Genomic DNA, 22,364 nt, shown 5'->3' on the forward strand with positions numbered 1-22,364 from the left:
GTTGCAGGGCAATGTTCTATCACAAAATCATATTCTGACAACTGCTCCAGCCAACAGGCCAACTGTCTCTCGGGCTCTATGAAGCTCATGAGCCATCGCAGGCTACTGTGGTTGGTGCATACCATGAAATTTCTACCATAAAGGTAGGTCTTAAAATGGCGAATAAAATGTACGACGGCCAACAGCTCACAACTGGCATTCTGTCCTGTCCAGACACCAACTAGCCTAAGCTACTACTCTTTCTTTCCCATCTACGTTCTGGGACAAGACAGCACCTATGGCTTCACCACTCGCATCTGTGTCAAGTATAAAGGGGCTATTGAAGTCTGGCACAGACAACACTGGTGCAGAGGCATGGGCTTTGCGTAGTTTTTCGAATGCCACCTGATGTTCTTCTGTCCAGCGGAAAACAGAATTTTTTGTCATTAGCTGGTGTAATGGAGCTGCAATTTCAGCAAAGTGTCCTACGTACCGCCTATAATAACTGCAAAACCCAAGGAACCTCCACAATGCGGTAAATGATTTTGAAGTGGGCCATTTCAAAACAACAGCTACTTTCTCAGGATCAGTGGCAACTCCTGCCACTGAAATAGTATGACCAAGATACTGAACCTCTCATGCACAGAGTGTACATTTGTTTGGTTCAACTTTAGGCCGGCCCCTAGAAGACAGGTAAAGACCCGTGCTTGTCTTTCAAGCAATTGCTCGAACGTGCTTCCAAAAACTATCACGTCATCGAGATAAATCAAACTTCATATTGCAACCCGGCTAGGACGGCTTCCATTAGTCGCTCTAAGGTCCCTGGCATGTTGCATAAACCAAACAACATGACTTTAAATTGATTGAGACCCCTTCTCATTGCAAACGCTCTCTTAGGCCGATCAGTCTGCTCAATTTCTATTTGCCAGTACCCCGACATCAAATCTAATGTCGAGAATCAGCTCATGTCAGAGAGTGATTTGAGATTATCATCGATTCTAGGAAGAGGGTAAACATCCTTCTCTGTAACTGCATTTAGTGCCCTATAGTCCATGCAAAACCTCTTCCTCCCATCTGTTTTAGCCACCAATACCACTGGGGCAGCCCAGGGTCTTACTGACAGTTCTATAACCTTTTTATTCAGCATGTCGTCCACTTGTATGTCAATCTCCTGTCGGAGCTGGAACAGTAATCTTCTAGGTGGGACTCGAATTGGCGCAGCATTCCCTGTCTTGACAGCATGCTTGATAAAGTTTGTTCTGCCCAAGTCGTCATCATCTTTAGCAAACACTGTGCAGAATTCACTTAACTGTCTGCTTAGGTCGGCTGCTTGATTAGGAGTCAAATGGACGCTTGATTTCTCAATTAATTCAGACAAATATAACGGTAAACTGCTGTTCGAATCCTGTCTGGAACAAAAGACATTTTGTGTCGACAGGGCTGCACTGGCTTCAGCACAACAAATTTACCACCTCTTTAGTCGGGTTTAGCAACCGTATTGGCATTGTTCCGTCTATTGTCTTAATGACGGCTCGTGCAATAAGGACTTTTGTTTCATGTCTAAGGGATGATAGAGGCTCCAGCATTGATTCGGTAGCTAGCTTCCCACAACCAACATTCACCATCCAACCTTGCGTGATAATTTCCCTCTCTGCCGGGACAATGATGTTTTCAGCCAAGGTGATATGATGACAGCCCAAAGACCCCACAAAGTAGCATGGGAGCTTTAGTCCCTGCATTTGCAGTGTACACTGTGTTATACTAATGTCATATTGATGCTGACGGAAAAAAATCTAACCCAAGTATTCCATTGGGCCTAATGTCAGCAATGACGAAAACGTCGCCTTCTGATGCCTTTCCAAGCAATCAAAAATTCAGCCTGACCATAAGTTTCAATTTTGTTACTGGAGGCACTGATTAGTTGGCTATCCACAGTGCTGAGTTTTGGCTTTCGATGACATAGTGCGTCATACCACCTCTTGCTGATAACAGAAACAGCAACACCTGTGTCTGCTAGCAAAGCGAGCTCCACCCCATTAACAAGACACTGCATGTACAGTCCCGGTTCTTCACTTAGATAACATACAGCTAGGAATTTTCTGTACTTCTTATCTTTTTAGAGTCCCCCTTTCGTTGGTCTCTTTTTCTCCACTGTTCATTGTATTTGTTTAAAGGCTTGGTGCATTCGCTTTGGTAATGACCTCAACCATTACAATTCAAACACTTGACCCCTGATCGCCTTGACTCACGTTGCTTTACATTCCGACTGGTGCCAATGATCTAATGTTTCCTGCTGTTCTTCATTCAACTTCTTATTTTGTTCCACTAATTTTTCTACCTTTGCTTCAAGCTGTTCGATTACAGTTTTATATGTACTCTCTTTGCACTTGCCTGCAGACTCTTCATAATCTCTACTAGCAGAACTTACTGGCTTCTGCCTTACACCAGCACACAGGAAAGCCTCCCATCTGAACCCTACTCTGATGGCTTCTTGCAAACTGCTAGGGCGATGACGCCAAATTTTGAGCTTCAGGTTTTCATCTTGTACTGCCCCTAAGAAATGATTTTTTTGCAAGCCTATCGTGAATATCAGGTGGGCTAATTGGATAAACCAATGAAACCAGTCTTTGTATCGTTTGACCTAATTCAGGGAGTGTTTACCCCCTTCTCCTGAAACAGCTTCGGAGCTGTGCCTTGTAGTACTCATCTTGGTTACAAGGCACAAAGTGAGCTTCCAAGGAAGCTTTCAACTTCTCAATTTCGACTTGACCAGGCTGGACTTGGAGATCTGTTAAGAATTGGAGAGCATCTTTCCTTAAACATGCAGATAAGCACAATCCCTTTTCAGTTTCACTCCAATCATTAATCATTGCGCAGTGTTCAAAATGTGTCATATAGTCGAGAAAAGGTTGAGAACCATTGTAAGTGTCTGCTTTAACTGTTGCCTTAGTTTGAATTAGAGAAAGAGAAGAACTAAACTCTTTTTCCAGTATCACCTCCCTTGATCACATGTGAGTCTGGCATTTCTTTTCCATTGTTTATCTCACTGCAGCTCCCAACCAATCTCTTAACAAATGGTCCATGGTTGTGCCTAATTTTTTTAACTTCTCTGTAATAAGGGTATCTATAGTCTCGAGCAGACTATCAGTAGGCAAACTAATCGTTCTCTTGGGTACTGGATACGTGGTTCGATTGTAACTGTCAGACCTCACGTTCTCAGGCATACCTTCCTTTATAGTTTTGAACCTCAGATCATCAGACCAGCCACCAAATGCATGTGCATTGCCATCAAATTTATTGGCCTCACACGGAGTCGAGGTCACAAGGAACTGGACGTTACTGTCCACATCCCCAAGTTTTCTCTGCCTTGCATTAATAGGTGACAATGGCAACAAGAGTCGCCAATGAACAGACTGTGGTAAAGGTGTATTGATTAAAGAGGTAGGTGTACCTCTGCCTGTAGTCATTATAATAATATATAATATTTCTCCTTCAGTATTCCTCTATTAACCAGTCGTGATGTACTTTGTAAGAAACTTGCCAACTACCAATTGCTATTTAAAAGAGATGTAGAGGTATTTGTTGTTGTTGTTATTATTGCTGTCATTGTTATTGTTTTTCTTATTGACAAATCTGTTATGGAATTTAAATAAATTCAGTATAAAGCTTATGAACTTAACACAGTATAGCGGGGAGGGGGTTGTCAAACACAGGTTCTTTATTAGCAGTTCATCTCAGTTAATTAAAAAAAATAACGCAGCCAAATTCATCAATCTAGCATGCCCAGGGTTTCATTGCCAATATTTCTGATATTGTTAGATCATTCAAGCTTAGTCATCTGGGGAAAAGTCAGTTATTTTGCCCAATTCTATTTTGCACATGTCCACCATGTAACACAATGCTTCTCAGTGACATTCTTGCACCTGTCCCCGTCATAAATTTCACTTTCTGTGCCACTTATACACACTCATTCTGTTTCATCACTGTATTATATCCTAGATAAAATATTCAGTCTTGACTGAACATAAGCACTCAAATTAGACATATTTCTTAGAGCAAAAAAATATATTTACATTCGCAGACTAAATTTCGTGAAACCAAAATACAAATTTTAAAGGCGCTGTATCATTAATATTTTTTTTTTTAATTGTATAGGACACATCTTTCTTTCCAAATTGTGAAGGAATAGTCTGTTCTATACATAATAAAAACAAATCACTTTCAGCCCAATCACATAACTATTCACATATCCCACCACTGCAAACCAGAAATTTTCTTGTTACAAGCCAGGGGTCTTTACTTGACGGAGCGGTTGTCAAACCCTGGCACGATTCTCGCTAGTAGTCATAAGTTTACCCCAACTTTCCAAAGACTTCCATACATCTTAAGTTGTAAATCAGAAAGCCTGACGTGTCCATTCTAATCATAACTTTTTCTCTAATTAATGCAAGACCACAGATAAAACAACCTGCCAAATATCTATCAACTGCACATCTGCATGGTTTATCTTCATCATTTTTCTGTACCGCCAGCTGTTCATGCTGTAGAAACTATACGAGTATCCCCTGGAACTATTTTAACTCTACCACCTTAGGCCAGTCAATGTATGCTTTCCAGGCACATTTCGCCAGTATAGATGCACCACATTTGCCACCATGGCGACATAAACGGTATCTGCCGAGTCCCTTTTTATTTATTCCTTTGTGTAATTTACCGGTTTCCTACCGTAAATACTGCCACTGCAGTCACACCACCAATGTACACCACCAGATTTTAATATGGTCTATCTTACCCCAGGGACATCCATTCGGTTTTGGCCTGAATTCATTATTAGTGAACCATGGCATCATGGAAACTCACTAACACTTCACTTTGTGATGTTTGCTCCTAAAAGTAATTCACTAATTATTTCAGGCTAAGGATATTTCCATTGCGCTGAATTTCAATAATCACACAAGTAATCACACAAATCTAAGAATTCCTTTAAAACTGGGCACTATAACCAAATACGCATCCTCTTACTTTATTACAATATGTTAAAAAATTCATGTGACAGTCACATCCTGTTTGAAAACACACAAAAACACACACACAGAAATGGTAGTCCTCCTTGGATCTGTATCCAATAGTCAACAAACATGTGTCAGTAAACAATTTATTGTGACATTTACTGTCACCAGTGGCATGTGGCTATAGCAGTTTATGCAACATGTACATGTACTTAAATTGGCCTAGAGTTTGGTCAGCTGGAGAGAGCTATCATGATGCCAAGGCTAACCAAAGGATGAGGCTATTCATAGGGAAATGAAAATGTGAACAAATTAAAAGGATTAACAAACATCTTTGCAAGATGCTCCACCTTCAATTAACTTGATGGCCAGATATCTATGGGTTCAAAAGATTGGAAATTTAAGTTGTGTTTTATGCCGCCATTGGTAGCTATCATAAGCATGAAGTTTTTCCTGCAAAAAAGGAAACTTTCATGGCACAATAAACATGTTACAGTCACTATGGAAAATGCCGCAATCCATCAAATTCCACTGCTAATTTAAGTTTGGTACAGACTTCCTTTGATGAAATGTGCTTTGTTTTTACTGAAGATTGTAATCTGAGTTAGCTTTGATGAAGGGTACATTTGTTACTGAAGTTGCCACTTTTATAAGGCCATCTTTGGAGGCAAAAAAACCCTGTTTGTTCTTGCAGTGGCAACACCAAACAATTGTTGAAAATTGAGACTGAACTTTTTTCTCACTTTCTTAGTATTTATATAGAACGATTGGTGCTTCAAGGGTAATTAGTTTTCTTTGAAGTTCCACTAAAACTATTATTTTCTGGGCACATTTTTTAAAAACAAAAACAGAATTCGCCATCATTTTGTTGACTGTAGCTGTTCCTGTTTATGATGCCTTGAGAGGTTGGTCAAGTGTATTGAATCCAGTAGCATGACTATTTGAGTGTATTAGAGCAGACAGTCTCAGACCAGGTATCATCAGAGCTGGATTATGATATAACAAGGCACTGATTGTTTGTCAATATGAACAATTAATTTTTTTATGTAACAACAGATAGATTCCATTGCATTTTATATCAAAGTTTGTGGCTTCCTTTCATGATGCCTTTGAATTTCTCCACTCCTAATACAAGATTCTACATAAACGTTTAAACAGCCATCAACAGATGGTATATTTTGCTGCCAATAAGGAAAACAATGACAACTTGCATCATTGCCATCAGTATCCTTAAGTTTCATGAAATACACACAAGAGCAGCAGAGAAAGTGAGCTAAATGCAAAAACACAGCATAATCATTATAACAAAAATTATAAGTTGTAGAGACCTGCTTTTGTCTGTGGAAAGAAGGTGAGTAGTACCCTCCAAGATGAAGGGCTTCATGACTGTACATACAAACAGAATGCAATGCAAGACTGAATGAATTCACTCAAGTGTGATTCATTGTAACCTACTTTTGCTCATGGTGTGTAGTGCCTGAGATAAACACAACCATCAAGCTTCATTATCATGCAATACAACAATGTCAGAGAAACTGAGCAAAAGATTAATGTGATCACTAGAAAATGAGAAATAGGTCACAGTGACCCACTTTTGCCTATGGTGAGTAATACCCATCAAGATGAAAAATTTCATGACTGTAGACACAACTGTATCAGAGGTACCAAGCTCAATACACAAACTTAACATAATTACTGAAGCACAAACAAAAACCACCTTGACCAACTTTTGTATATCATGAGTTACAATACTCTCTAATATGAAAACACCCATTAAGTTTCATGATTGTACATACAATGGTGTTACAGAAACTGAGCTAATGCAAAAACTTACCATTAAAGCCAACAATGATGCCAATAACGTTGGAAAAGAGATCTTGTCAGTGTGATAAAACAAGGCTCCTTACATCAATGCCAATTCTAGACTGAGCAGCAATTTGTTAATAATTATTTAGCTTCCTGGCAGATACCACAATTAGCCATAACAATTTATTTCCCTTTGCCTGGCTGAAAGATGTCATGCAGGTAAGGGTGGACTGTGACTCCACAGTTTATACTGACCTGCTGGTAAATACAATTTTTTGTCAACTGTAATTCTTTTTAATGACACAAGACTGCTCCACCTGTTTTCAATTTCAAATGACCTTGAGCTTGCATGAGAGTGAGAGGGAGGGTATGCGCACATGAATATTTTACTGTCCAAGTTTAATAACTACGTCACCCATGGTTTGAAACCTATAACCATAAAGGAAAATCTTAACTGAAAACACACCCAAGATTTTCAAATGGCTTTGACCTTGTCTGAAGTTCAGAGGGAGGACAGGGATACATCGATATGAAAGTGCAGTGGTTCCTGATTCTACAAACCAAATATAATAGTTATTGCTCCCAGAGTTTTAGACTTTCATCCAGACAAAACACAAGTACTGTAAATGGTATATTAAACACAAGAGTATTTTCATACTTTTTTGATGCAAAACAAGTTTTTCATTGGTCATTGGTCAGATACTCAGGAACTAAAAGACACAGTACCCATTTAGCTCAGGTACTATGCCAGGGTCACTGTTACTTCAACCTCTCTCCCTTCTGACAAAAAAATTAACAGGTTTCATCCCTAACTGATATGCATGGCAGCCTACAAATTTGCCAAAATGCAAACTACTAATGAACTTTAGACTAGGTACATCACATAATAATGGCTCTTGTCTCATTAATGCAAGCAAACCACAAAATATGGTCAAGATAAGAAACACAAAACTTCAGTTATTTTCCATAAACCATTTGTTTCTTTCAGTCATTGTAACTTTGACCTTTCACTTAATGACCCAAAAAGCAACTGGTGCCTTTCTAGTGTCAAATACAAGTGATCCACAAAGTTTTGTCACGGTTTTTGGCAACAGATTTTATTTTTGTGGAAACCATTCCTTCACAAGTTCCTCAGACTTTAATTTTAAACAAGTAAACCCCCCAAATCTATAGGTGTCTTCCTCATCCCAAATGCAAGCCATCTACAAAGTTTAGTTAAAGCATGTGGACAGAACTGAAGCAGTAATTTAGAGCCATTTTCCATTCATTCAGTCCCTCTGATCAAGACATTTGACACCAAAATGAACAAGTGTCTTCTTTGTCTCAAATGCAAGCTTCCACAAAGTATGATCAATCTAGGCTATAAAGAACTTAAGATATCATGCTGAAATCATTTTTCTTAGAGTCCCACTGACCTTGGCATTTGACTTTGTGACTCCATGTTTCTTTTATATTTTTAATGCAAGCCACTTACAAAGTTTGGTCAAGGTATCTGGTAAGCAAGAAAAGCTATTGTATGGAAACACTTGTTTTGGTCCTAGTGACCTTGATATTTGATCTTTTGAGCCACAATTTGATAGTTTTCTTCCTTGCTCCAACTGCAATCTACTTACAAAAACTGGTAATGGTAGATGGTGGAAAACGCAAGATATTATATAGAAATAAAACAGAGGGGCATCAATACATGATAACTAAGCCACAAATGTCCAAATGACCCTGATCTTTCATGAAGGTTAGATGGTGGGTAAGGGTCTGAACAAGCATAGCATCTCAATTCTACAACACAAATGATAGCTATCTCTCCCAGACTTTGGGACTTTTGACAACAGAGTTGAACTTAAACCTAAACCCTAAAGAATGTAAACGACGATAACACCACCTCTAGATTGGGCAATACCTACATCTATGCTAAAATAGATGAGACCAAATCATATTACACTAGGATACACTAATGCAAGAAATGTGTTACTTTTCCAACATACATGCATACATACATACATACATACACATAGAGTTAAACCTGTCACTAGCATCCACTCGTGAGAAAAGACAAAACTGGCCATTACACACACGTGACCTCTGTACAAAGGTTCACCTATTAAAATGGGTCAGATATATTATTATTATTATTATTATTATTATTATCATTGTGTGATCAAGATTGTTTTACTTGCACTGAACAAAACAATCATAAACAATGCATATATGTTGTCCTCTGCAGAAATTTATGTTCCAGTAAAAAATTACTGTATCCTGCTCACTTTAATCCATTCCATCAATTAAATCATTAAGGACTCAAAATAAACACTGATCTTAATTTGTTAATGCTTTTGAAAACAATATCTGGTTTAGTCAGTTGCTCAACTTGCTGAGATCAAAAGACAGCTGGCTTATGTGAGAAGCCAATGATGAACAGGAAATCAAAAGAAACTATCTGGCAACTCTTTGAGACCCATGAACAGATTTCACCTGCCTAATTAGAGACAAGTTTTGAATACTGAATCACAATTTACCCTAATGAAAGAGGATGTAACTTAATGTATCTCTTCTCAAAGACTTATTATTTTCTTCAGAGACAGGCTAAGTTCACAAGCAAAAAGCAAATAAAAGAAGAGCTATATCTGTCTCAAAAGATGACTTCCATGTCTGCTGCAATACAACAACTACTTTTCGCACCATCTAGCAAATGAACAGCTTCAACACTGTACCCTAATGATAAAAACTTCCCCACTTTCAACTTACATATAATGACATATTTGAGTACGGTAAATGAAGCAAAATAAAACATTTGCATATCAATTCACATTACATTCTTTTATCTTTTTATCTAAACAATGCCTACCACATGATGTGAAAGAATGAGTGCCACTGCTGAGATACTCATCAGTTACAGCTTAAAGCAGGGAGAAACTATTGCTTGGTTAGGAAACACCTTACTGATGACCATGATAGGCAGGTGACCATTACATACAGGACATTTATATAGGAAATTGCCAGTGGGAAATTTGAATAGCTATTGTTAACAGGTGACCGCTGAGTGAAGGTTATAATTAGGCTAAGTTTGACTCTGTGTGTGTGTGTGTGTGTGTGTATATATATATATATATATATATATATATATATATATATATATATATATATATATATATATATATATATATATATATATTTATCTTACCCCTGCATAGTTGCTGTCTATAATGCATTAATTAAGAGACTGAAACATTTTAAAGTGTCATTTGTTCTAAATGTTTCACATGGATAGGTTTCACATGAAAATAAATATCTTCCAACTTAAATACAGTTCCACACTGATTACCTCAGGCAGCTAAGCTATATTCTTTGTTCTTGATGAATGGTACACTGCATGACAGATAAAATGTCTAATACATGTATATTGGATTCCTGTCATATCTTCTCTGTGGTTACAGGCCTGGACTATACATTTTCAAAACCCAAAGAGTAGCTACTTTATATCAGCCTTTCAGTGACCACTGAAGTTGCCATTTCTTTGCTTTAAAAATGGAAGTCAAATGTTGATTTCTTCAAATTAGAAACAAGTATGACATGGCAAGTATTTGCTGTCTGATAACTGTTTATTAGACCCGACAGAGTTGATGGAATGTGCTTCTTTGCCGGTACCATCACATCCTGCCTTTCATTCAATCTTTTTCTTACCCTTGAATTTACATGAAAATAAAATCAAGTCATAAGCAAAAAACAAAGGTCTCTACAACCTATTTGAACAATGTGATAAACATTTTCCAGGCCAAATTTCATTTGCTGGGGTCATGAGAGCCCATCACTGGAGGGATTTTGGGGTTAAATAAGGTGTTTTATCATGTGAGGAGCCAGGGGTTTCACAACACAATGTTTTCACTGGTACTCATATGATGTGTGTTGAAACCAGCTCTTGGAGAAATGTTTTAAATAATCTGTCAGAGATTAGATATATTGATGCTTAAAATGTAGTTTTTAGTAGGGTAAAATTAATTTTAATTATGCAATACTTACCCTATTGTCTACCTTTTTTCGCATCAAAAAAATGAACCGTCCATCTGATGTCCATTCATCCTCCCTTAGAGTGAAGAATAGTCAGTACAACAATTACTTCTGCAGCTCGCTTTGTCCTTGTTATGTTATGTGAAAAACGAGCACAGCTAGCTCATCTTTTTATAGATGGCTACTATATACATAAGTGCGTGAATGGAAGGACATTTGAAAATAGCCATGGGTAAGTATTGAATAATTAAAACTAGTTTTACTGCCAAAAAACTATATTTTAATAGCAGCCAGAGCTTACCCATAGCTATTGTTTAGCTGAATTTTTCATTAAGGAAACCTGTCTGATGCTCCGTTGAACTGATAAAAAAAAACAGAAAATGGAAAATACTCACCATTGGTGGAGAGGTCTGTGTTATGGAAGTTGGTATTTTTCAGGGTGACATAGCAGAGGTAAAAGGATGAAAAGGTAGCATGGGAATGTCAAAATGCTGCCTTCATGATGTCCTCCAAGGAGGAGTAATTAAGGTAGGCCCAGAAGATAACAACTGCTTGAACATCATGGGCTTTAAGTTTCATAAAGGAAAGGTCTCAGTCAGTAAGAGACTGGTACACTTTTTTGATCTTGGTGACAATCCATTGTGAAATAGTGGCAGCTGAAATGTCAATGGAGCCCTAGAGAGAGAGAAGAGACACTTCCAACCGTTTCTTTTTCCTTTGGATGCCTTGAGATAGAAATGGAGTAAAATATCCATCTGCGTCATCTGCAGCACAGATTCGACTGAGACTGGGGATTTCTACTGGTAATGGAGATATGGAAGCTAATTGATTTTTGTCTAAAAATCCTGATTGACAAAGGGAAACTGAATCATAATTCCCAATAAACTGGAGAACACCAGTGTCAATAGATAAGGCATGAATCTCACTTCACCATCGCACTGAGGCAAAGGCAAGTAGAAGCTCAGTCTTGATAGTGAGATCCTTAAAAGAAGCCTGACTTAATGGTTCATTCCTGCAGTGTTAATCAAAACTGAAGAACATGCAGCATCTAGTGAGCATTCTGTCATTATTCCTAGCATAAATGACTAATCAATACATATATATAAAGTGTAAGTGTATCCGACCCCTGTAGGTGTACACAAAGTAAGCACAAGTCCCTGGAGGAAACAAAACTGGAGGAAAAAGGTTACCATGTAAATATTTGGAAAAAACGAATGGATAACATAACACCATTAGATATAATTACTGTAGAGGCCAGGTCACATTAAAAAACAATGCAACAGGCAAATTTTCTCTGGTGTTTGGCACACATCTGATCACATCAATGTCCATGAAAAAGATGAGCTATCTGTGCTTGTTTTGCACATAACAAGAACAAAGCAAGTTGCACAATGAACTGTCATACTGACAATACTTCACTCTAAGGGAAGATGTAAGCATATTAAATGGATGGTGTGTTTTTTTCAGCATGAAAAAGAAAGCTACACAATAGCCATGGGTAAACTATTGCTGCTATTAAAGGTAATTTGTACAGAAAAGTAAAGAACTTTTTTTAGAAATACCTATTTATTGACAATTATTTCCAATGTGATAATCCCATAAGTATTCAACAACTTGACCTTCCCACCCACCCCTTCACAATGTCAATGTCCATCACTTTCTTTTTTGGAGATCCCTAGGTGAATTCTGCCCTCGCTTATGCTGCAGTCTGTTTTGAACCGTGGTGTGACAGAGTTAATGAGGGAGAAGTGTATTTTGACCACATCATCAAGAATCAAAATTACTCAGTTGCTAAGATTATACCAGTCCCACTTTAATGTAAATATCTGAACAAGATACAATCAAACAAAAGTGAAGTCTTAATTTGCATTTCAGATCAGAATAAGTTTTATTACAAATACATTCCAACCACTTGATGTAACACATAGCACTATTCTAAATGTACTGTTCAAACTTGGTTGTTATAACTAGGCTATCTATTAGGAGGTAAAATATAATAATTAATAAGTGTTGTGTATATTTAATTTAAATTGTTTGTCTGTAAGTTTTACATTTTTTTTTATTTCATTACATGTTATTGTAATGTAACACTGTTTGCTGGACTTGACCTTGTCCAAAACTAAATTCATTCTTGCTTGACCTGACCGACTTTTACAAATTTTTTTAATTTCACTTATGTAAACAACTAATAATAAGCTTCATTATTCTCTATGTGTATGAGCTTATTGTCAGGATTATTATTCAGGTAAACAAGAAGGCGTAATAATGTTGATCAGGGTCAGGGTTTTGGAGATTCCTAAGTGAATTTTGTAGGCTAATGTGTTGTAAATAAACAAGGCTCATTAGATCATTCTAGAAGGTTTTTTTTATAATTAGGTAATGGTTGTTTCTAGAAAATGCTAATTGTCACCTATTGGATTATTTTGGGATTTAATTCGCAATACTTTAAGTTCTTTTTTCTCATTTTTCACTTTTTATTCAAGAGTAATAAATTATTTGTTAAATTTTACAAAGCTTGTTGTCTTCACTCTTTTCTATTGCTTATTTTTCCTAAAGAATGACTGTTACAAAATCATCTTAAAACCAAATCTTCCAAAAGTGTTATTTACACTTTAAATGCAGCAAGTACATATCAGTGTAAACAAAAGAAAACTGGTTATGCACATGAATGCAGCTAGAAAATTCTAAGTTCCTGAAAACACTGGACAACAAATTTTTACAAAAGTCATGTTACTGAAATAAAATTAGTCAATTCTTATCAATTTTTATGTGCTGAACACGAATATGACAGTCAAATTGCAAAATTGGCTCTAGTTTTTTTGTAATCTGCAAGAAATTAATGTTTACATAACGAAATGCATTCCAATAGTAAAAGGTCAACTGTAATAGCCTACCTATAAAAAATCAAGTCATTGACTACATCTTAGATTTCTTCGCCTGTCTCTTGTACAGCTGTTCGGGAGCATCTCTGAGGAGTGTCCAGCAGTAGTCAGCCAGCATTGTAGTGGACCATTTTCCCTGGTATCTTTGTTCCATTGTTGCGATATCTTGATGAAAACGTTCGCCGTGTTCATCACTAACAATACCACAGTTGCTAGGAAAGAAATCCAAATGGGAATGAAGGAAGTGAATCTTTAGAGACATATTGCAGCCAAGTTTCTTATACTTCATCAACATGTCTTCTACTAGTTCCTTATAGTTTTCTGCCCTAACATTTCCGAGGAAGTTTGTAGAGACTAGGCGAAAAGCATTCCATGCTTGTTTTGCGTCACCTTCCAGCAAGTTGTTGAACCGGTCATCTTTGAAAAGCTCTCGAATCTGAGGACCCACAAAAACTCCCTCTTTAATCTTTGCTTCGCTGAGTCGAGGGAATTTTTCATGCAGGTATCGGAATGCTGGCAAAGTCCGGTCAATGGCTTTCACGAAGTTCTTCATCAAACCTAGTTTGATGTGAAGGGGTGGTAGCAAGATTTTCTGAGCCTCAACCAGAGCTGGGTGTTGGATATTCTTCTCTCCAATGGCTACATTCTGCCTGTGAGTCCATTCCTTCCTCATGTAGTGCATTTCCCTTGCTCGGCTATCCCACTCGCATAAGAAACACATGTATTTTGTATATCCTTGCTGCAGTCCCATTAAAAGGGCAACTACCTTCAAATCACCACAGAGGTGCCAGCTGTACTTGTTATACTCAATGGAATTCAGTAGCTGCCTTAAGTTATCGTATGTCTCTTTCATGTGGACAGCATACGCTACTGGAATAGATGGAAGAATGTTTCCATTGTGCAAAAGCACAGCCTTGAGACTCAGTTTCGAAGAGTCCACAAATAGTCTCCATTCTTGTGGGTCATGAGTGATTTTTAAAGCATTCATGAGGCCCTCAATATCGGAACAGAATATCAGATTACTTTCCTTTCTGAAGAAAGGCTCCAATTGCTGGTGGCGCTTTCGATATGCAGTAATTGTGACATCTTCTTCTAGAAGATTCCATTGTTGGAGTCTTGATCCTAGCAATTCTGCCTTGTTCTTTGATAAGTCCAAATCACGAATCAGGTCATTTAGTTCTTCCTGTGTTATTCTGTGTGGGGTTGATGATGCACCACAGTGAAAATCTGGATCACTGCATGCTGATGGACCAGGAGAAGAACAGGTCGACTCACCTTTGTCTTTGTCAGATGAATCAAGAGAATATTCTGCTGGAGGTTCTGGAATAGGAAGTCCCTCACCATGTGGAACTGGTCTCAATGCAGACGGAATGTTTGGGTAGACTATTCTCGACTTCTTTCGCTTCGTTATTCCGCCGGAAAGAGGAGGAACCAAACAGAAGTAACAGTCATTTAGGTGGTTGCTTGGCTCTCAACACACCATTGGGACTGCAAACGGCATTGATGACCTTTTGCAATTCAACCACTGTGAAAGCTGTGTTGTACATGTAGCACAGCATATATGCGGAGCCCAAGGCTTGTCTTGGTCACCAACCTTGCATCCGAAGTAAAGATGATATGCCTTCTTCACTTGAGAATTGATACTTTTCTTCTGGTTGGCAAATGTCACTTCCCCACAAATATAGCAAAAATTGTCCGCGGTATTAACACACTTTCGAGGCATTACTGTTCTTTATTGTACGTAAATGGATAAAATAATAAGTTTTATGTAACAGTAGTTTGAACTGTCTCGCACAACGTCTAAAATATTTTAAATGCTGAACCTATCTGATTGGGCTTTATATAGTACACTGCTTACGTCAGCTTCAGCAGCCGCCTGGCATTAGTATAATAGGCCTACACATGTATAGTACACTGCTGACGTCAACTTACTTCAGCAGCCGCATGGCATTAGTATTGCATTGCATCAGAAAATGATGCAATCAACTGTGGATGATGTGAGCATGATGGTATTATGCAATGTTACATCATTATTCCGGATGTTGCTGCAGTCCTACTGGAGAAATTTACACAGTGAAACATAGAAAATGAGGTATATGAATATCTTCAAAACCAGAGCCAATACAAATTTTTCACTTTTAGAAAGCAAAAAATGTTGACCAGTGAAATCATTACTGACATTTTCCACTAATTTGATGCAAAATTTAGAACTATCTGTACTATCTTCATTCTCTACTGAGCAAAATTTCTCTTCAGAAACTGTTCATTGGGCAGACATAGCTGTGCAAAGTAGACATATATCCCTTTCTTCTGCCAATCAACAAAATGCATGTGCTTTGTATGACATCAAGCTATTGTAAATGGGTAGTGTATAGATGTCATAAAAAACATTGCTTGATGCAGACAATAATCAACTATCTTTCCAGTTTCTGACAATATTTCATAACATTCCAATATGCAACATTTTCACTCCAAATCAATTAACGAATTCCGAAAAACTGTCAGAAATTCTATTGGTTTTTTCTCTTTGTGACTTGTTCATTAATTAGGTTTAAAAAATGTACTTTCCATACAAAGTCAAACATGGTAACTTAAGAGATCAGCATACAACTTATCTGACTTAAGGACATTTTAAACATGATTATAACATCCCAGACAAGGTGAAAAGTAATTTCATAATTTATTTATTTCTGTCTCAGGTGTGATCTGCATGATATTAAACGTGTATTGTTATGCTTTCTCAGCAACTTTGCCATCAATGACCTCTCTCCTAATAAAAACTGTGTATTATGAAAGTAATTGATCATGACATCCTCACTGCAGACAATAAAACACTTGGGAATATCCTTAACATTTCAATAGAAAATGACAGTTTTTACATTTATTTTACTTATGATCAAGTAAAAAGTTTGCAAAATCTCTTATTAACTGTAAATAATATAAGAATAACTCCAACTTTTGTTTATTGATTCAGAAAACTTAATCCTAACATTTTCTATGGATATTACCACATATTTCATGACATCAAATTCTGTATCATATACCATTTCTGCATAATTTGTTTAGACCTAACAAAGGTCACAAATTTCACCTAGGCCAGCCCAGGTCGGCAGCCTAAGGTGTCTCCTTGTGAAATGCACTTGGGTCCCATTTCCCCCAGCATAATATAGCCAATAATGTGTTAAAAGTGCTGCTGAAACCAATAAATCTACCAGAATAATATATATCCATATACAAACAACAAAGCAGAGGTTTAAAGAGCTGTTAAAGACAACATTTAATACAACACATCTTCACTATCATGGGTGTTGATAAAAAGCTCATACATTTGGAATTTAATGTAAGTGTATATTTCCTTGTGAAAAAAATGTACAAAATCTTCTATTTCTTTTGATCACTAGACAAATTCCAACTATCACAATGAACATGAGATCTGAATTACTGGTCATTACACTTGTATAAACTGGAAGAGAAGGAGTGTTGTATATATTGGTGGTGGTGGTGGTATAGCATTCCCATCTAACTGAAAGGATACTGTATCCTGCACCATGTCAATATAGTTTTCTCACTTTGTCCCTTATAAAGCCCTTCTTTTTTTGTTTCATGCATTGCAAAATGGGTAGCATAATAAAAAGGGGGAACCAATGTAGACATAATAACAGTAGCAGCAGAATCAGCAGCAGCAGTGAAAAAGTTAATGATGGTTAAAGCACTGCATTACGACCAATACACCTGTGTTTGTTAATTCAATTACTGGGAATTTACTCTTACTTGCCAGGTAGAAATTTCCATGCATTTTTTGCTTTCTAAAAGTTTTAAATTTAATGCTCTATCAAAAGAATCAGACTATAAGGAAAACAAAACAGACTTGAAATTACAGCCTCTGTGGGAAAATATCCATTATACAGGGTTTCAGTATTAAACTAATGAATGTATGTTGTAGTATTTCACAGCATTACAGCACAAAATGTAGTGCCAACCAAATGTAAAGATAAAAAAAGGAAAATGAATTGCACAAAAAGTTTACAATGAGTAGCCCTTCCAAATAAATGAATTTTTTTTACAAACTAAAACATAAAATGCAAAGATGTCAAAATTCTGTAAAATGAATATAAAATAATAACAGGTAAAACAAAATCCTTAAAACATCATATTGCATTATTAAGGGAGATGAGGTTGATATATGTCCTGTATAAGAGGTGTACTTAGCATGGAATGGTTCTGAAACAGGTTTTTCTATAATAATTTGTATTAAATCAGTGCTTCACTTAGTCAAGGAATTCATTATATCTAAACTCATCATAAATCAAACATTACAAATACCTGCTGATGAGCCATTTCTCCCTTAACTACTTTAATCCTTTGAACTGAAGTGCCAGTGTTGGAATCAGATAATGAACTACTTTGTGATCCACCTACAACAAAAGATGTTTGCAAATTAGTAAAAGCAAAATATGAGATGTTTCTCACAAGTCAGTTCCAAATGTGATGTATAAAGACAAATATATCTCTTATCAGGCTGCATCAGATACAGTTCTGACAGTGCAAACATTATGGTCAATCCAGAATAACTTGGTTCTTACCAGGATTCACTCAGAGAATCCAGCAGAGAAGTCTGAACAACAATACCATCCAGACACTGGTGAGTGTTGTGATTAACACTAATGACATTTGCATTATCTTCAAACACTTTTTGAACTACTGAGTAGCAAAGACTGCATCTAATTAAGCCTATATTTTGCCATCCAGTGGATTTTAAAGAGTGTATATGTTTTTTTAAAGTCACTGTGGTTGTGATTATTTGAGTGTTTGCACGTATGTGCATTGTTTATATTTGATAATTATACAAAATACTTTTTACTCTATAAGTGTATTAAATACTTTCAACAATACAGGCAAGTTATTTTCAGATTTGAATTTCCAATCATTTGCTATAGGCTTATAAGAAAAGTTAGCATATTCTTAATTGGATGACATAGCGTTTTTAGGGTCAATTGCACTGACCCTACCCTCAGACCTCAAAACACATTTTTAGTCTCAGAAACCTACCAACAATGTCTGGGAATGTGGAAGACAATGCTAATCTAGACATAGTTCAAGGCTTAATATTTATAATCTTCATCAATAACTTTTTACAAGGTCCATGATAGAAGGGGATTCAGGTAAAATAGTAACCTCAGAGCATGTCACATTAACTTTTGACTTATCTTTGTCTCAAGATGACATTTTCACCTCACCCCATCCCCTTTTTCAGGCCACTGTACAATTATTCTGAGTAGAACATAGACACCTATATATTTCTTTCATTCAATGAGCAATGTAAAACAGTTAAAACATAGCATTTTATGCTTTCTGATAAGTTTTTGTGTCAAATTAATGATTATTTATGCCTGCAACTATATTTCATTCAGTAAGGTTCACACTGGTAATTCACACTGCGAGCTTCTTTAAATGAATGAAATTCCATCCATTTGTAGTCCAGTTATAAGCAAATTATTACTATAAGTAGGTTTATAAGCCAACTGCTAGTAAATGCTGAACACAAATTGTTATTGTCTTTCATTGCATTATAAAAGATAGGAATAATGGAATTATACCAAGATATCTGTCACCCATTTTATATAGTAGCCTATTATCAAGGCCAGTCTTTTGGAAGAAGAAGGCAATACAAATTTAATCAATATATCTTTTGCTGTGGTTACATTAGTGTTTGAGGAGAAAAGCTAACTTTAAGTATGTAATATTACAATTATTTTACTTTGACTTTTCCAGGCACTAGTCCCCATCCCAAGGTGAATTCCCTCCTCCGAGAAGTGACTGGCAACTACCAGAACAAAAATAAAAACACACTCCCAGCCTGATGCCATTAGACACTTCTATCATTCTAAAGATCATCTTTTAGTTTTTACTTGGGTCATGTCTGAAAGGACATCAGAGCAGAGCATGAGGAGGAAAATGGGTATTAATAAAATATAAGTAATTTATATTTTAAGCTAGCTTTACCCAAGAAAATCTTCACTTTAATAGCAGTCTTACATTACCTGTTATTATTATTTTGCTGACAGTACCAATCCAAAGTGAGGCTGATGGCCTCATGACTAGCGGTCTGGAAAAACAAACCATATGATTCCAGCATGGTGCTCTACTGCAGACTGGAGGATGACTTGCTGACAACTTGCTATGTTGACACGTTGGGCCTAATACTTACATGCTTTCACTCTAGTGCAACATTGAAAGAATGTAGAATGAAGAGAAAGTGTAGTGAGACCACCAGAATACAACTTTCATGATCAAAAAATGATTTAGTAAGGTCCAATATGCAGCAATAGCCCTAACCATGGGTTTTTATTTACATGAAGGAAATATTTCACGCAGTGAGAGATTGATATACTTTTTAATAGTTAGGTATTACGACATATAGATAGTCGATGCCGAAATATCAGCTCTGCCCTTGAGTAGAAGAAATATATATTTTCAACCATTTCATTCCCCTATAGATTAAGGGTTTTGTCATTTTCGCCTGAAAATTGAGTAGGAAACACATTTTGAAAGCTATTTCTGAATGGATCCAAAAACACCAAATCCCTGGTGATCTTTCAATAACATACTGCCTAGTTGTGTTAGAAACATTGTTTTTCATTGGCTATTTGACTCACGCATGAGCAGAAGGGTAAAAGTTGGATTTTTTTTAATAATTTTTTTTTTTTGTTTTGCTAAACGGAGCCATTACTTTTGTATTGAGACCACATTTTATTCCAAATGCCCATCTTATCCTACTTTTTGCAAAGGCTCATCTGTCTGTTTGCAGTTCATACCAGTTTGTCTTAGATCTGAGACCAAAAAGTCTAAAATCCAGACACAAAATCGAATTCCAACCACGTGGGAATTGTGGGTAGAAAAAAGTCGGGTCCATAAAATGAGTTTTTTTGATCGGTATTTTGCAGTGCAACTAGATATTCCAGATTATTTGGTATCATTGTAGAGCTACATTCTTCTACCTTTCTATAATACCACCCACTTTAGTGTATCATGCATGACAATGATGCTACAGAGCTCGGCAGTAGGCTACTACCTCCTGCCCCGTAAAGTCGTTGCTAGGTGTTAATGTGTTAAATAACTTTGATAAATCAATGCATTCTATAAGATTCCTGTAATTTTTAATGAAAATATTTTTTAAAAATTCTCCATGCCTTTCATACTTCATGAGTATTTATTACTTACTTCTGTGAGATCCCCTCTAGTAGTAACCTTTCTTACAAAACCTTGTTCCAGCTGATGAAGGGGTAGCCTTATAAGAGGGGGATCACTGTATGTACTTGAAGTACAGGATAATTGTTCCAATTTTTTTTGTAATGTTATAAGTAGACTGTACTGTTTGAGGCAAAGGAATCTGTCTCATTTGTTTCTGATTCACCAGATTTACCTGAGATTATTCCCACAGATGATGATCCTCTTGTTTCAGTCTGACTTGGATCTTCATGAAAAGTCAAATCACCAGTTGGGAAAGCCTTCATAACTGCATCTATAAAGGCTTTCACATGCTGTGCATCCAAATCACATAAGTAGACATTCTTGACGACACTTTTGCTATTATCCTAAAATTACATAAATAACACTGCAGTCATATTTATCCATATAACAAAAGTAAGAAAAATCAACATTCATTGTCACAGCGTATTCTGCCTAAAAAAAACAAATTTCAGATGGACTTTAGGCAGATTGGGAATACGGCTAAGGTGACAGACTGAATCTAACATTTAAGCATACTATTTCTTATACTCCTCCTAAAGGATAACTATTAGATGGAAAAGTTCCAATTGTCCAGTTTATTTTCCTACTTTAAGACAGATTTTGGACTTAGATTGATTTTAGCAGAAATGATAGTTGTAATTTTGAACTTTATCAAAAGAATTGCAAGCATAGATGAATCGTTGGACTTAGAAAATTTGGTGCAAGGTGGATTTTGGGCTTGATCTGATGTTTACTCAGAAAAATAAGTTTTTTTGCTTCCTATTAAAATATGCTCTACGAAAATCATACCTTAGTGAAAATGTGACTGAAATTTCAGCAAAATCACAGTGATTTTTTTTTTACGTTCACTCAAATGTCCTTTTGAAACTAAAATTATGGTATTTTAGGAGATTTTAACCAAAATTTCTGAAAATATCGGTGAAATTTTGTGACTGAAATTTCACTGACTCTTGCAACATTTCTGAAGATTTAAATTTCACTTTGAGTTTGCCAAAAATTCTGAAAATATAGTGATATTTTGTAATTGTAATATCAATGACATTTTAGTAAAAATTATCCTTAAGATACAATAAAATTTGTTTTGTGTTTCTTGTACAATCTCAATGATTTTCAGCAACATTTGTTTCTGATAGCTGTAATTTTATTGTTCATTTTGGGAACAATAACTTCTTTCCACATCTTTCCTTGTTATATTTCTTTTTCAAATTATTGTTGTTGTTGTTGTTATTTTTTTCCTTGTATTTTACTTTAACTTCAATTGGATTTAACTGCCCTTAAACAAGATTGTTTTCTTGTTTTCTGTTCTAAAGCAAAATTTGACTTTTCTCCTGACCTGAATCTGATTTTCCTCGATATGGACCCCTTTTGTAATACCATCTCCGAAACTGTTTTTTTCTAATTTTTATAATACTCAATCCAGTCCCATTCCGCAACG

The 22,364-nt window shown here is 36.4% G+C and overlaps 1 protein-coding gene across 1 annotated transcript in view; it reads right to left on the reverse strand.

Annotated features, from left to right (window-relative positions):
- LOC149771452 (protein mono-ADP-ribosyltransferase PARP14-like) overlaps window positions 1-22,364 on the reverse strand; it is a gene marked incomplete at its 3' end in the record, with an annotated part of 155,359 nt that overhangs the window by 67,365 nt on the left and 65,630 nt on the right. Inside the window, exons 11-12 of the mRNA XM_089948430.1 lie at window positions 21,102-21,273; window positions 18,002-18,093 (exon numbers count right to left, since the gene is read on the reverse strand). Of these exons, the coding sequence (XP_089804556.1) occupies window positions 18,002-18,093; window positions 21,102-21,273 (264 nt within the window). The remainder of the gene's footprint in view (window positions 1-18,001; window positions 18,094-21,101; window positions 21,274-22,364) is intronic.

This window comes from Sinohyriopsis cumingii, unplaced genomic scaffold (genome assembly GCF_028554795.1).
Source record: "Sinohyriopsis cumingii isolate HCF-2022 unplaced genomic scaffold, ASM2855479v2 utg001838l, whole genome shotgun sequence".
NCBI classification, from domain to species: Eukaryota; Metazoa; Mollusca; class Bivalvia; order Unionida; family Unionidae; genus Sinohyriopsis; species Sinohyriopsis cumingii.